The 16,637-nt window shown below is 33.5% G+C and overlaps 1 protein-coding gene across 3 annotated transcripts in view; it reads right to left on the reverse strand.

Moving 5' to 3' along the window:
* Nucleotides 1-8,254: 8,254 nt before the first annotated feature.
* Nucleotides 8,255-16,637, reverse strand: part of LOC126893417 (solute carrier family 41 member 1-like) — a 30,336-nt gene continuing 21,953 nt past the window's right edge. For all 3 annotated transcript variants that reach the window (XM_050663573.1, XM_050663574.1, XM_050663575.1), the window contains exon 3: nt 8,255-9,754. In XM_050663573.1, the coding sequence (XP_050519530.1) occupies nt 8,408-9,754 (1,347 nt within the window). In that variant the 3' untranslated portion in view covers nt 8,255-8,407. The remainder of the gene's footprint in view (nt 9,755-16,637) is intronic.

Consider the following 16,637-nt stretch of genomic DNA (forward strand, 5'->3'; position numbering starts at 1 on the left):
AAAAATTCTCTGCTCTCCTTCTCACAATAATACAGAATCAAATAGGTATTTCGTCTCAATTTGATCTGTCTCTCGTTCCACTTTTCAGCACTATTCTCCACTATCAAACAGCCACCGGTACTTGCTAACTATCTATCCACGAAAACGTCGAACTGCTCCTCAGCGATGCCAATAACATACTGCCTTCTTTTTCAAATTCACTCAACATTCAAACCACTTTTCCCCTTCAAAATTGCCAAGACTCAGAAACATTTCTCTTTTCCATTCGACAAACAAACAGTCATTTTCAAAATTATTCCGACCCTCCTAATTACTTTCGGGGAACCCTACAACATTTACTCGGGTTGAAACAAAGATATTAAAATTCCAAACTTTCTTTTAAACCATTTTTCTAGAAAATGATAATTACCTCTACCTGTAGATTCTATAGTTCCCGTAATAAACAATATTTTTCCATTTTAAAACTAAATACATCGTCCTTTTCACTTTAATTATTCACAAAAGTCTTTAATGGTTCATCGGAAAGCTCATTAAAAGAGAAATCTACTTACATCCAAACTAAATTCTAATAAATATTTACAGATCAATATACAGGGTGTATCAAATTTATGTGCCCGCGTTATTTAAAAAAAAAATTAATTTAATTTTCATTTTGCCTTTGATTGATAAATTGAAAACAATAATATATATATATTTATATAGTATACAATATACTCACTCTCTTGTGATAATAATGATAACTTTCTTGGGTAATAGTTTTGATGAAAGGTACGGTAAATTTAAAGTGGAATTAGAAAAAAATTATTCTGTGTGTCTTTGTACTCACTCTCATATGATTCCAACAAAACTCGTGTAGCTATACTGCAGTATTATTACCATTATGTATACATAAAAAACTTCTCTATCGATAAAGAATAAGGTATAACAAAATTGCTACATACCTTTCCTGATTTTTTGGGATTGAAAATAGGCTTAAACCATCCCCTGTTCTTGTCTGGCAGCCACGAAATATACATGAAAACCCTCGTCGTTTAGCAGCTATTCCAACAGTAAATAAACCACTTAACTATGTACACACGAATAAATACTACACTAATAAACTAATACACTATACACAAATAAAATAAAAACTAAACTTAAAACCTAGAAAATAAGTATATACAAAATATTACGAGCTACAAAATGATACAAAACAAAATACTAACGCCAAACCAAGCCAAACAAATAACAAATGCCGATCCTGTACAATACACAAAAGTCACCAAAATTATTTGCTATTGAGGCAAAGTGAGAAATGACCGATCTCGCACATGCGCATAAAAATTTAGTTCATAGATAATCCGTCCGTGTCGGTTCTTGTGGTATAGTATTTTTACTACAAAAACGTTATTACGTAGGTCAAAATTTTTGACGTAAGAGAACTGTCAAAACATTAGAATGTGACTTTTCATTATTGCTATGTTTATTATAAACACGGCAATAATGAAAAGTCACATTCTATTGTTTTGACAGTTCTCTTACGTCAAAAATTTTGACCTACGTAATAACGTTTTTGTAGTAAAAATACTATAGATATGTATTCTTTGCTTTTAGTCTAAGAACTAGTGAACCCTCAACCCTCCGAGTAACGGTCTTCCTATAAGGCTAGAAATTTGTATAGTCATAATTCATAGCACACCAAGGCTAAAAACCTTGACCTGGCAGGCATCAGCCCTGCACGTGTATCTACCAGGTGAATCGAAAAGTGCATAGTTTAGGGGTAAAATAAACTTTCTCCTGTAAAGTTTAAATTTAAGTATGTGTTTTAATAAGTCATTTAGAAGAAATGTGTACAATGACAGGCGAACCTGAACAGCATAAGACCTTGTCAGATGAGGGGAAAGATCAGGGTTTTTTCCTAAAATTATTTGTTTTGCATCGAACAAAGTTTTTTAGGTTTTTTGAATAATTCCAAACAGAAAAGGTCTTTAGTGACTTTTCTCTTAGGTTAATGGTTTTTGACAGATAAGCGATTAAAAATTTAAAAATCGCAAAATCGGCCATTTTTAACCCTGAATGACATTTAACTGAAAATTTCAATGTTGTCAAGGTAGGTAGATATTCTTTAAACATCGATTGATGAAATCCCGAAGGGATTTTTTGCAATACAATATCGAAAACCCCTTTGTTTTTTAATTGCTATCGAGCGGGCGCGACACTGTAGTATAAGTGAGAACGTTTGAGTTTGCATAAATTCATTATCTCGAGAATGGGCAAATTTGAAGAGAAATCCTCAGACAGCTCGATTTTTATTTTTAAATTAGTACTTTTGGCATATTCTCTCTAAGACTATTTCTTGTCATTAATAGATACTTTACAATGTTTGTTTAATCTTGGATGTAAAAGCTAGAATCCCTATGTTTGCTCCCAGCTGTTTTAGCTTTAACTTAGAGGAAAGTACCTAACCAAATATGGAATAGTGTCCTAATATGGAATTCCTTGATTTCTCCGAAAATATAAGTTGAAAGCGCACTACAAGACCATCCTCTATTTCAGTCGCTCTTTTTATTAACGTATTCACACCTCTAGTGTGTCAGATGCGCGAACGATACGTGTCTGGCAGACGCGTTTTGTTTTATCGTCTCGCAGAAAATTTCAAAGGTAAATATATTCAACGAGTATTATTGGTTATTATGCAGAAATACAGACTTGTTATACTATTGAGTATATTGATAGTACCTTTATTTTAATATTGTATGACCTTCTGTAATTAAAACATTACCACTTGAAAAAATGTTTGAACTAGTTTGAACTAATGTACAAATCCAAATATGGATAGTCGTTGGTGCCTAATTATGGAATAGTGGATTAAGTGCATAACGTGTGGGCTCATTATGATTGCTGGTCCAGAGTTTCATACATGGACCTGTGATGTCTGCAAGTGAATTGAGCTACTTCTTTCATTTTTCACAATTTTCTTATTTCAATTTATTTAATCTGAGATGTTTGTCTATTTTTGTTATTGATATGTTGGTTTATGCCACCAGCGTAGATAAGGGGGGGGGTACTGGGGACAGTACCCCCTAAGAAGCATTCTAATAGAAGCAATAAAATACTAAAAGATGTAGGAGAAATTAATGATACACTTCCCTCATCAAAAAAAAATTCAATCTTATTCGCTTAAAAACCAATTTTTATTACATTGTCTTTTAAGTTTTAAAATGTCAACTATAACGCGACCACAGCCCGCCACTGGTTTCACCATTACATCTTTCGCCTATGTAACCGACGTAATCGCTCGTTGCGTTGCAGCTCAGGTAGTCGGGCCCGGGCCAAGAGAGAACCACTGAACACTGAACATATTATTATTTCTATGGAGAGAACAGACAACACTCAGTCACTCAATACTACTCAACAGTCGCGTGTTAGCAGAGTCGAGCAGAATATCGTTACTGTTTAATTTATATATAACCTATTTTCCTTATTCTATTATCGCGGAGGGATTGTGTTAATGAATACATTGTAGAATTATAAACTGTAAGTGAGTGAAATACTTTGCAATTTTGCGTTTGTGTAACACATAAACCTGGAAAACTACTCATTCCTACGTATTCTACCCTACACGACCCACGAGCCACATCTTAGATTATTGTTGTAAGTTGTTGTTATTTTTTTTTAAATTGGAAGTTTATACGGAGTTTTATATCAACAGGTTGTGGATATACCTATAGTTCCCTAAAAATGAGCAAGCGAAAGAACCTTGGATTATTTTTTGTTAAGAAAACTAAACAACCAGAAATAGAAAATGAAGCGGGGCCAAGTAAAGAATTTATTATTGAAGCAATAAAAAACGTTGCAGTTTCGCAGGAATCGCAAGCCAGTGCCATTGAAGGAACAGAGAATCCTGAAGCGGGAAAGTTTGGAGAAGAAGTAGATATTGGACAGTATGTCAACCAAACAAATATAACCGACCTAGAAAAAGTAAATATATTAAAAAACTCTTTTGTTCCAGACCACAAATTTAAATTTCCATTTTCAGTTCATGTAAAAAAACAAAAAGAAAAAAAATGTTATTTATCTTTTAACCATTTTAAATCATTTAACTGACTACTCTATTCGAAGTCAAATGGGGGACTGTTCTGTAAATATTGTGTTTTATTTGCAAGAACAGGAGGGATGCATAAAAATATTCCTCTTAAAAGTTTGGTAACTATTCCTATAAAGAAATTTTCAAAGTTATTTGGAAAAGATGGCGATTTGTTATCACATGCCGCAAATAAGTATCACAAAGATGCTGTTTTAATTGGAGATAATTTTTTAATAACTTTTAATAACCCTGAAAGGGAAATATCAAACATTCTTAGTTCTGGACGATTGGCCCAAGTAAAAGAGAACAGGGAAAAATTGAAACCTATCATCAACAGCATCGTTTTTTTTGGGAAAACAGGGTATAGCATTTCGCGGTTACAGAACTGAGTCAGAATTGTCAGAATCCTCGGAGGTAAATGAGGGCAATTTAAGAGAAATCATCCGCCACCGTATTCAGACGTGTGGTGATGATTTAAAATTGAAATCTCATTTTGAAACCGCAACTTCCCGAACTAAGTACATAAGTCCTACCGTGCAAAATGAATTAATTTCGTGTTGTGGGGACGAAATCTTAAATTCAATTATTTCCAAAATTTCATACAATAAGTTTTATAGTGTGATTTTCGATGAAACAACTGATATTAGTAAGGTATCACAAATGTCAATTTTAATAAGATATTTAGATCCGGAAAATATTCTTCGCGAGGACTTTGTAGGATTCATCGATTGTCATAAAAATAATTATGATGATTTTACAAAAGAGCCAGTTTTAACGGGTGAACTACTGGGAAAAACAGTTGTTTCATTTTTAAATAAAATTGGGTTGCCGTTTGAGAATTGCGTCGGGATTGGCACAGACACTTGCAGTGTTATGTTGTCTGAACAAAAAGTAGCAGTTACCGAAATTCAAAAAATGTTAAAGAATGCTTGCAAATGTCCTTGTTACAGCCATTCACTTAATTTATCCCTATCAAAATCTAGCAATGTCCAAGATATTCGTAACGCGGTAGGTACTATTAAAGAAACCATTGCCTTTTTCAACGCATCGTCTAAAATACATAACGTTTTGAAATTCACGAACTCATGACATTTACACCAGATGGACAGAACGCCATACAGCTATTCTTAGGTTCAAAGTTTCTTTTGAAAATATCATAGAAACTTTGCAACTAATAACGCAGTGGAAAGATTCTCAATCATCTTCAAAAGCTCAAAGATTATTGGATACAATGCTAAAAACAAATTTTGTAGTTGCTCTCCATTGCTTGTCCCATGTTTTAAATATAACTGTAAGTTTAAGTAAATCTTTGCAGGCTAAAAGTTTGGACAAAATTTCTGCTCGATCTTTAGTAAACGATATATTATTAGTATTTCATAAAAAAAGAGAGGATGCTGAAAATGTGTTTAAAGGTATTTTTGAAGAAGTAACGAAAGTTCATCAAAAATTAGATTTTCCAATATTACTGCCAAGAATCAATGCCAGACAAATTTATCGCAGTAATATTGAAACAAAAAATCCTGAAGAATATTTTAGATTGTCAGTTTTTATACCCCTTTTAGAAAACATATTCCAAGACCTCGAGTTTCGTTTCAATTCAGATCTTTTCGAAATTTTAGATATAAACAACTTAATACCGGTTAATGTTTTAAACCAGAGCGATAATGATTTAAAGTTTCTAGTAAAAAAGGTTTCCGAATATCTTAGTAAATTTAGAAATGATTCCGTAGAATTTTTATCAGATTTGTTGGAATCGGAAATAGCGCTCTGGATAAATAAATGGAAAGGAATAGAAAATAAAACAAATGATTTGCCAGCGACAACGTTAGATACCTTGCTGCTTTGCAGTAACGAAATATTTCCCACCATATAGACACTCATGCAGATAATTTCTGTTATGCCGGTAAGTGTGGCAAGTGCTGAAAGATCATTTTCCACACTTAAGAGACTAAAATCATGGTTACGGTCTACGATGTGTCACGAAAGACTAGTTTGATTAAGTTTATTAAATATACACAGAGATATTGAAATAAATATCGATGCTGTTATTGATAGGTTTTCAAAGCAACGAACAAGAAAAATTGACTTTGTTTCATAATCTAGTTACTGTGGTGTAATATTTTGTTAAATAGACCTAATGATGAGTTTTGCATTTTAAGTTATTTTACCTATATTACCTAATAGTGGAATTGATTTTTTTTTACTTTTACCTAGAATATATCATATATAAAATGAGTTCGTGTTATGTTTGTTTAATTATATGTTGATTTGTATTTTTTTATTATTGACTGATATAGACAGGTTTTCAATGATTTTTGTTTGTTACTTCTGTATTTTCTTGTGTAAATAAACTTTAATAAAAGTTCAAATTTACCTAGCTGTTTGAGCGTGGTACCTGGCGCAAAAAATTGCTCTCGGCACTTAAAATAAGATACTAAGTACCCCCCTAGAAAAAAAACCTATCTACGCGCCTGGTTTATGCCTATATTCCATATATGGGTACTTATTCTATATTTGGTTACTCATTTGGGATTTTGTTTTTTTGTTCGATTTTTTTTTGTTAGTTAAGATATTTAATAGAAGGCTTCTAATTACTACATAAAAACGTATGACTGATTTGTCACAACATTAAACTGTTTTCATTTCTATAAAGGTATTTTTTTATATCCCCAAAACAAAATGGTATTCCATCATTGGCGACTTTTCCTCTACTACTACTAGGTACATGTCGGTTTATAAAATTTTCCGCCGTTTTGTGACTTCCAATCGCCACTTTGTCTGGTTGTTCCACACGTCCTCTTATATGTTTCTTTCTCTCAGCTCTTTGTCTATTCCTTCGCTCCAACTTTTTCTCGCTCTACCTTGTTTTCTATTTCCTTCTGATTGCCATTCAAGCATTTCCTTTGTTATTCGTTGTTCATCCATTCTTTGCATATGTCCGAACCAGATAAGTTGTTTTGTTGATAAGCCATTATTTTTCTTTGTTGCGTTCGTTGGTAATCCTTTCTCTTATACTTGGCAGCTGTATTTCACTATAGTCTCATATACCCTCTTTTTATTTTCTTTGCTGATGGATTGGTCCCATAAAATAATGTTTAACATTGTGATGGCTTTTCTACATGCTGTATTTCTTTCTCTTATGGCTTTGTCCAATGTTCCATCGTGCAAAATCTTGATACCTCGTAGTCTCGCAGTAGTGTTTTATCGTGGTTATGTCGTCTAATATGACATCTTTTTGTTGGTTCCAAGTACAAGTATCCAGTTTTCCTTGTTAACCTCTTATATTATACTTTTTTTTATGGCTTTGGCAGTTTGCCATACAGCCAGTTACATGATCTTTTAATTTCATTAGGAGCAGTGAAAAGTTTATGAATTTTTGCAATTGAATAGACTAGAATAGATAAATTTAAAGTTGGAAATCAATACAACAATTAGTGAAAAGAAGAGAAAATATATATACATACACATTAACATGGGTCACACGCTTCACGTCCAGGGGCCCATCAGGACATTATAATATAAAACATACACAGGAAAACTAGGCCACGGTAAATAGGATTAAACATATAAAGGAGAGAAAACAAAGGTAATATATTATACTTACGGGAGGAATAAAGAATGTATGTGGCGGAAATTAAAATGCTTCGATGGATGAGTGGAGTAACAAAAAAGGATAGAATTTAAAATGATGCCAAAATGAGGAGCATAGGTTAACCCCTTCGCGCCGGATCGTCATACGACAAGTCGCACCTTATATGCAGATCCGTGCGCTTACCCAGTGGCCAACGCCAGCTCATGATGCACCCGTGTGCATCACCGTACGTAGCGGACAGTCAAGCATGATGCACACGGGTGCGTCACCGTACAGAAGTGGTTAAGATGGTTCGGTCATGTTCAACGTCGAGACATTAATCACCCAATATGACGAATTGCTGATCTGCAATTTCCTGGAAGTAGTATGAGAGGAAGACCAAAGAAGACCTGGAGGGAGACGCTGAGGAAGTAACTCGAGAACTTCCTCAATAGTTGGAGCTTCTACTACAAAAAAAATGTACTAGTCTCAATAATTTCAAAATGTTGCTTAAACAACATATCAAAAATTTATACTTTCTTTATATTGTATGTATACTAGGTTTTTCTATTTAAATAAAAATCTACGTATCTATCTAAATACAAAAAATAAAAAAATTGTGTTCAATAAAAATTTATTTTAAATAATTTCCTATAGCACCTATAAATTTAATATGATTTGTACAATAAAATATAATCACAATAAATATAAGATTATGGCCCCAAGTATGGGATTTGCACAATCCACCCTGGAAAATCTGTAACATCACTTTAATCACCAACGTCACTATCTCTATCTCCAATGAGGAAGAGTAAGTGAAAAGCTAGTGCTAGGAGCATTGTTCCTAGTAAGTCTCCTATGGCCGTTAAATAAGGTATAGCGGAGTTATCAGGATCAATTCCTAATTTCCACATGTTGAGAGTCATAATTTGGGCGATGTATAACAACAAAAACACTTGCAATAGAGCAGCGGCTAAGTAAATCGTCATAAAAATAACTGTAAATGAAGTATGACCTGCTTCGAGATAACTTATAGTATAAGAAAAAATGAGGTGCCCAGGTATCACCATCAGCATCAACATTTGTGCGGTACCCGCATGGCTTGTTTCTTTTTTATCACAAAAAGCCGAACAAGGGCTTAAGCATACTTGCATATGTGGTGGTAAGTACCCTGGTTGTGCAATACTGTGCAACTCAGTAGATATCCTACTGGCTTGTACTGCAACCAGATTCCCTCCAACTCCGTTTATAACAAGCTGGAATACAGCTACTCCCTTAAATTGGGAAACTGTAAAGTCCAAAATAAGTCCACCGACACTGCTAATTATCATAGCTGTTACGACGGGACTCCAACCACTGAAGAGGACTTTGTTTACAAATTCATTTTGGCTGGCTAACCAAGCCCAAAGAGGCACCATTAGCAGCCCAATCACAATAGAGCTTGATGTTAAGTACGGATGTGTATCCATAGTATGGTAAAAAACTGAAGCTAACCATGACAAACACGCCAAAGTTGTTAAGTCTCCTAAACTTGCTGCTATAGGAGTAGCGACATTGTCAGGATTAATGTGAAAATGCCTAGAAACAATAATTACAACAACCATTACCAAACCTAAAATAAAACTGGCCCCAAAAGCAGTGACGATACTGCTGGCACACAACAAAAGAGCATGTTTGAGATTGATGTCCCCACTTAGAACCCAACCGAATATCACCGCTGCTACTGAGGCTAAGAATCCTACTACAATGGCTTGGCACAATATTAAGGCAAGATTTCCTCCGATCAAAGCGATTTTCTGATGGTGTGTATCGAGATGTCCCAAATTCGCATGTGTTGACAGTCGAGACGCTAATGTCATTTCCAAGTTTCCTTTGAGACCCAGAAGTGCAGGTACTAGGATATACACCTCGCTAACATCTTTATATACTGGCCAATGCTGTACCTTATCTAATAACAAACTTGCTGCAACCATTCCAAACCCAGCCACAATGAATGGGACGAACATTTGTACAGCAGTCACCCATACTGGCTCCTTTTGTTCAATACTGACTTCAGTCTTTGAGATCTGTCCACTATTAAGTAAAACGCAGGTATCTAATATCACATCCTCTTCATCCTACAACAACCAAAAAATAATTAGTATTAAATAAAAAACCCAGTTCTTCATGTTGTAAACAAGAGTTATGCAGATTATTCTGTATTGTGGCGATTAGTAACTTCATTTCTTGTAAAGTTTGTTTCATTTGCAATTTGTTAAGTTAATAAAAATCCAAACGATCGCAAAAATGGCTACATTTCTGGACCTGAAGATAGATCAAAGTGTAGGCAGCATTATGTTCTCCTGGAACTTATCGAAATATACAAATGGCTATACAGATCAGTCTCAGAGTGGCAATCACGCTCAGATTTGTCAGATGATACGGGTACTTTGTCCTGTTGTTTGGAGTAGAAGCTTGGACTTTGACAGCCTTGGACCAATGAACCGTCTTGAGGCCTTCGAAATGTGGATTGGATATACCAAAGTATGTTGGGAATATCTTGAGTGGATCACATTACAAACTTTTGAGAAGAATATACAAGTACTTTGTCTTATTGTTTGGATTAGAAGCTTGGACTTTAAAGCCTTGGACTAATGAACCGTCTTGAGCCCTTCTAAATGTGGATATATCAAAGTATGCTGGCAATATCTTGAGAAAATCACATTACAAGCTTTTGAGAAGAATGTATGAGTACTTTGTCTTATTGTTTGGAGTAGAAGCTTAGACTTTAAGTCCTTGGACTAATGAACCGTCTTGAGGCCTTCTAAATGTGGATATACCAAAGTATGCTGGGAATATCTTGAGAGGATCACATTACAAGTTTTGAGAAGAATGTATGAGTACTTTGTCTTATTGTTTGGAGTAGAAGCTTGGACTTTAAAAGACTTTGACCAATGAACCGTCTTGAGGCCTTCTAAATGTGGATATGCCAAAGTATGTTGGGAATATCTTGAGTTGATCACATTTTTAAGAAGAATGTATGAGTACTTTGTCGTATTGTTTGGAGTAGAAACTTGGATTTTGAAAGCCTTGGATCAATAAACTGTCTTAAGGCTTTCGAAATAAAGATATACTAAAGTATTTTGGGAATATTTTCAGTGGATCACATCACAAACTTTTGAGAAGAATATAAGACACAGAGCACTGTTAACATTAATAAAAAAAACACTACAGGAGTAAACAAACTAGAAATTAAACCCTAACAATACTCCACCAGAGTTGTTAAAAAACTTGGGAGTATATTTGAATGCTTGGACAACATTGGAGAATAGCACACACTTTATAAATTACAAATGAAGTTTTGTATTGTTGTAGAGCAGGGGTCATCAATTGGCGGACCGCGGTCCGCATCCGGACCGTGTGCTAGTTTTGTGTGGACCGCCATTGAATTGACAATATAGTGTTTGGCAATTTTGAAAATATTTGGCCATGAAATTGTGTACTACGTTTGGCTCAACTTATGTGTGCGAAGCCGCTTTATTAACAATGAACTTTATTAAAAATCGGTAGAGATCTCAGCTAACATGAATATCTTAACTCCCTAATAGGAATCAGTTGCACTAAACTAACTCAAAATATCAGACAGGTTGTACATAATAAAAGATGTCATTTTTCTCACTGATACATAATTTAATTTTGTAATAGTCCAGGGCGCATCTGTTTTGAGATGGACGTTGAGAGGTGACTCAAATTTTTTTGCAGAAATTGCTTGAAAATAAATCAAATAATAATATTTAAGTTATTCTCCCTCTCAAAAAGGTCCGGAACATTGTTTAAATAATCAAAATGTCAAAAAATGAAGGAAAAATTCGATTTTTTTCTTCGTTTTTTGATTATAACTTTAAAAGTATTCATTTCCGAGAAAAGTTGTACTGACATAAAAGTGGCGTATTTAAATTTCCTACAATACAGAATTGGTTATAAATTTAAAAAACAGTCATCCTAATTGCAAAATAGCAATAATTGCGAAAAAACCATACAAAAACAAGTATTCGCATTTAACGTATTTCAACCATTTATGCTAAACATAGGACCTTCATATTTCACCCAGAAAAAGTTTAGGATACATTAAAACAATACTGTAAATTTCATTAAGATCGGTTTAATAGATTTTGTAAAATAAATTTTGCAATCCAGCTTTCGCAAAAAAAATTCATTTTTTCAAAATGTTACAGGACTGAAAATAAAGCAGATAGCAAGTTGAAATTTTTTTATACTGATAGAAGTGTACTGTACCTTTCATTTGCAATTTTCAAAATTAAAATCGATTAATTACCACGGCGCCAGGAAATTTTTTAAATAAACAATAATTTTTGGTGCTACGCTCACGACAGCGGTGTTCGATTCACACAAGTTGATTTCCACCAAAATTTCTTCCAATCTTTATCTAATATATTATTTTCTTACTCTATATTTTGTTGTATTTTAATATTTTAATTCCACAAAAATCAAACTAATTTTATTATTGTTTGTCAAATATTGTTTAAACAATTGCATATGTTTAAAAATAATAAACTTTGTATTCTCTAAGTTAAAATATATGAACAAAGAAAGTTTTTGCTAAACAAAGTGTTATTTCAAAGGATAGAGTAACTGTTTAGTGCAATTGTTTAAACAATATTTCACAAACAATAATAAAATTAGTTTGATTTTTTAACTTTTATTTTTTAAGTTAAAATATATGAACAAAGAAAGTTTTTGCTGATAAAGTGTTATTTCAAAGGATAGAGTATATGTTTTTATTTTGCAATAAACAAATTTATTTATTTATATCGAAATGTAATGAAAATTAAAATGTATCAATCATTATCAAAGGTCATTGGAATGCCCAATCAGAGCAAACTATCCGCTGTCCTGCGCGTAGCACCAATAATTAATGTTTATTTAAAAAAATTCCTGACACCGTGGTGTTAATCGATTTTAATTTTTCAAAATTGCAAATGAAAGGTACAGTACACTTCTATAAGTAAAAAAAATTTCAACTTGCTATCTGCTTTATTTTCAGTCCTGTAACATTTTGAAAAAATGAATTTTTTTTACGAAAGCTGGATTGCAAAATTTATTTTGCAAAATCTATTGAACCGATCTTAATGAAATTTACAGTTTTGTTTTACTGTATCATAGATTTTTTCTGGGTGAAATATGAAGGTCCTAAGTGTAGCATAAATGGTTGAAAAACGTAAAATGCGAATACTTGTTTTTGTATGTTTTTTCGCAATTATTGCTATTTTGCAACAAGGGTAATATTTTTTAAATTATTAACCAATTCTATATTGTAGGAAATTTAATTACTCAACTTTTATGTCAGTAAAACTTTTCTCGGAAATGAATACTTTTAAAGTTATAATCAAAAAACGAAGAAAAAATCGAAATTTTCCTTCATTTTTTGACATTTTGATTATTTAAACAGTGTTCCAGACCTTTTTGAGAGGGAGGATAACTCAAATATTATTATTTAATTTATTTTCAAGTAATTTCTGCAAAGAAATTTGAGTCACCTCTCAACGTCCAAATGTACTAATATTTTTACAGATGCGCCCTGGTCTAAAAGAGTTTTTCCCTTATTGTTATACATACTTATTATAATGATTAATTTTGAATTTAAGTAAACTGTTATATAAAATTGTCACGTGCGTTTTTTAAATTCATTTCGTCTCTACCAGTGGTGTAGTGGAGCCGGAGCGGTCCGGAGCGTCGCTCCGGCACAGCTTTTGAAGGGGGAGCGGCGCTCCGGCTACGATTTTTTCAATCGAATTTTTTATATAGGACAAAAATAGATCTGAAATTGTTTTATTTAGAAAATATTGTTTTGTCCTTTACTAAGTAATTTTTACACGTTAGTTATCGTGGTTAATCAGTTAAGGCATACGCAGCTACGATTAGGTAGTTCGTCATTGTAAGCGCAAAAGTTGAGCGAGCGACTGGCAGACGGGATAGTTGATGGATAGACATCTCAGCGGTCCGCGCCCAGCACTACCGTGTCCGTGTCACCACAACCCTCCCCCCACCACGGAAGGAGGAATAGCCACAACAATATTGAAATATTGTGTCCTTCTTATCTCTCGCCTCTCCCCCTCGATTTCTCTCTAGCTCACTCGACGCTCCGATCACCCGCGCCCCGCCCGAGGAGCGGTAGCGGAGCGAGCTGGCCCTGTACACTGTAGACTGGAGCGATACACACGGCAGTGAGAGCGGCAACAGACTGAGTCGCCGGAGTCGCTTCCCCCACCACTGAAATCCACTCCGTAGCTACTGCGCATCTCCAGCCCACCCGGCCATGCTAATCCTGCTCAGTTGTAGTTGCGTCTCGTCTGCTTTGCATAGTGCACGTGCACTGTATATTAATTTAGTGTTTCTGCTCCAATTATTACGTTACGTGTCGCGGATACCTACTGGAAGAACGCAAAGAAGGATGCATTTTGGCACTTACTTTGAGTATGTATGTTATAATTAATCTGATGTATTTATTACATGTATTTTGTTAAATACACAAGTTATTTGTACTGTATGTAGTTTTTTCAAATAATTCTTAATTCTTTTGGCACATATTATAATGTTTGTGTGTGTTAAATAATAAAAAATATATATACTAATGTAACTTGTGGGTGTATTTTTTCACAATAATAAATTAATACTACTGAAAATGAAAACTTAGTCATTTACAATATTTGCCTAACTTACACCAGTGTTTTTTTAATTTTTGTCAGCAAGGCTTCCAACTTAAATTATAGAGTTTTTAAGGTAGATTATTATGGTTTGATACCTTAAAAACAGTTTTTAAGGTATCAAACTGTAATAATCTACCTTAAGAAAGTCTTACCATATTTTAAAGTTAAAATTATTCTTTGGAGGAGAATGTGTAGGAGGCCCTACTGTAACTACTATCACTCTAAAAGATCATTAATTAGTTTAATTATTAAACTTTTCAAAACATTTGCCAAAGGGCCTTAAAACTCACGATTTGGGTAGTAGGCTAATTTTCAAAAATTTTCCGGTAGAGGTATAGCTCCGGCACAGCTAATTTTACCACTACACCACTGGTCTCTACTATAAGTAGATTTAAGTGGGAGTACTTTTCAGCTGTGTATTTAATTGAAATGGTTTTCAGATTTAATAAGTTTGCAACAAACAGCTTGAATTGAAACTAATGTAGAAACATGTTAATTGCCATTTTGTACTATGATTATTTATTTTAAATTTATCAGTTTCAATAACTGGATTTAAAGAAAGTGTCATTAACATTCACAATGTAAATTCTTAACTTTTAAAATATTACTGTGTTACTGTATCCAAAATAAAAATTTTCTGATTCGTTTTTTTTGCGGATTCCTGTTCAAATATGTCCCCTTTAAACAAATCAGAAGGGTGCCGGGGGAAAGAATTTTTTAAACAAATTCAAAATTAGTTTAAAGAGATCATCATCATCATCCAGCCTTCTGAATCCAAAGTTGAACATAGGCCTCCCCTTATTTCTTCCAGTTTTGTCGGTCTTGGGCTTTCTGCAACCAATTCCCAGCAATCCTTTTGACGTCGTCTGTCCATCTTGTAGGTGGTCTACCTCTACTTCTTCTGTCTTCTCTTGGTCTCCACACTGTAATTTTTTGGGTCCACCTCCTGGTTTTGGAGATATGTATTAAAAAATATAATTACAAGACGCCATCTTCAAAGAGCTCTAGCTTTCTAAGGAAACATTTTCGCAATATTAGGTGAATTGGGTTAAATTGTCTTAAAATTATCTGAGTAATCTCCTGTCTTCCTTTGTCGGGAGAGTTTCCAGGCACCCTGTATATCACTGGTGATAACTTATATGATGTTTTAACCCTAGAGAGATGGTTTTTGTGAATTTGTTTAGCTAAAATATATGACAATTAAAATATTTTGACATTATTTACATACCATCCTTCTCAAAAAAGTTATAGCTTCTCAAAAAATGTTTTGCTAATCTTGTGAAGGGAGCACTAGTTATATATTTTTGTTTTTAGGTTTTAATAATAAACTAATTTAAATGCTGTACAGCACAAGTTGTAAAAACTTTTTTAGATACTTCTAAACATAAACTCACTAGACAGGATACAAATCTATGAATTATACTAACAAATATATAATTCTAAGGTGATAATTTTCAAGGAACTTTTGGCATAAATATAAATATGTATTGATTCGTCGTTCACTTAAAGAAATGCATGGAAAATTAGGCAACTAATGGTGCTATTCAAAAAGTGATAAAAATTGCCAGAAAACTAGAGATATTATTAACTTGTTAAATAGCACCCCAAAACTTGAAATTAAAATTTTGCAAGAATTGGTAAATCACAGGATAAGCTTAGCAGATAAAACAATGTTTTCATACTGGAAAATCATGTATATAGATGTATGTAGTAGTTCTCATAAAGCAACAAAATATTTGCTGCTGTCCAAAGTAGTAAGAGTAGTAAAATAGTAAAATATCACTGTTTACCCAATTTGTTCAAAACCAAAAACTAATTTTAAAGCATTTTTTGATGTTTTTCAAATCTTGTTGATTCATCATTTGATACCAATTTTCAATTCTTGTTGATTAGTCATTTGAGCATCACACCACCCTTCGATTTTATCAGTGAGATAGAATTACTGCCAACCATGGGCGTCGTTACAAACTTTTCCAGGGTGGGGCAAAAATAAAAATTACCTTAATAAAATTGAATTGAATATTAAGCTGTTCGTAAACAGTTGGTTGTTCGCCAGAAATAATTTTGGTAAAGGAACTTGCTCGACCTGTTGATTGCTTATGCCATTCTGAATTTTGGTGTCCTTTAGCAATTTCGGGGAGCTTTTTGTAATTACTAAACTCCTTGATTGCAAAAGAACCTAAAAATCCTCTTTTTGTAACAGGTTTAAATAGGACTCAAAATTTGCATAAAGCACCCTTTAGTTTTGGAGAATATACCATCCATTCATAGTCGCTAAGCCACGACCTTTTAA

This window comes from Diabrotica virgifera, chromosome 10 (assembly GCF_917563875.1).
Source record: "Diabrotica virgifera virgifera chromosome 10, PGI_DIABVI_V3a".
Classification (NCBI taxonomy): Eukaryota; Metazoa; Arthropoda; class Insecta; order Coleoptera; family Chrysomelidae; genus Diabrotica; species Diabrotica virgifera.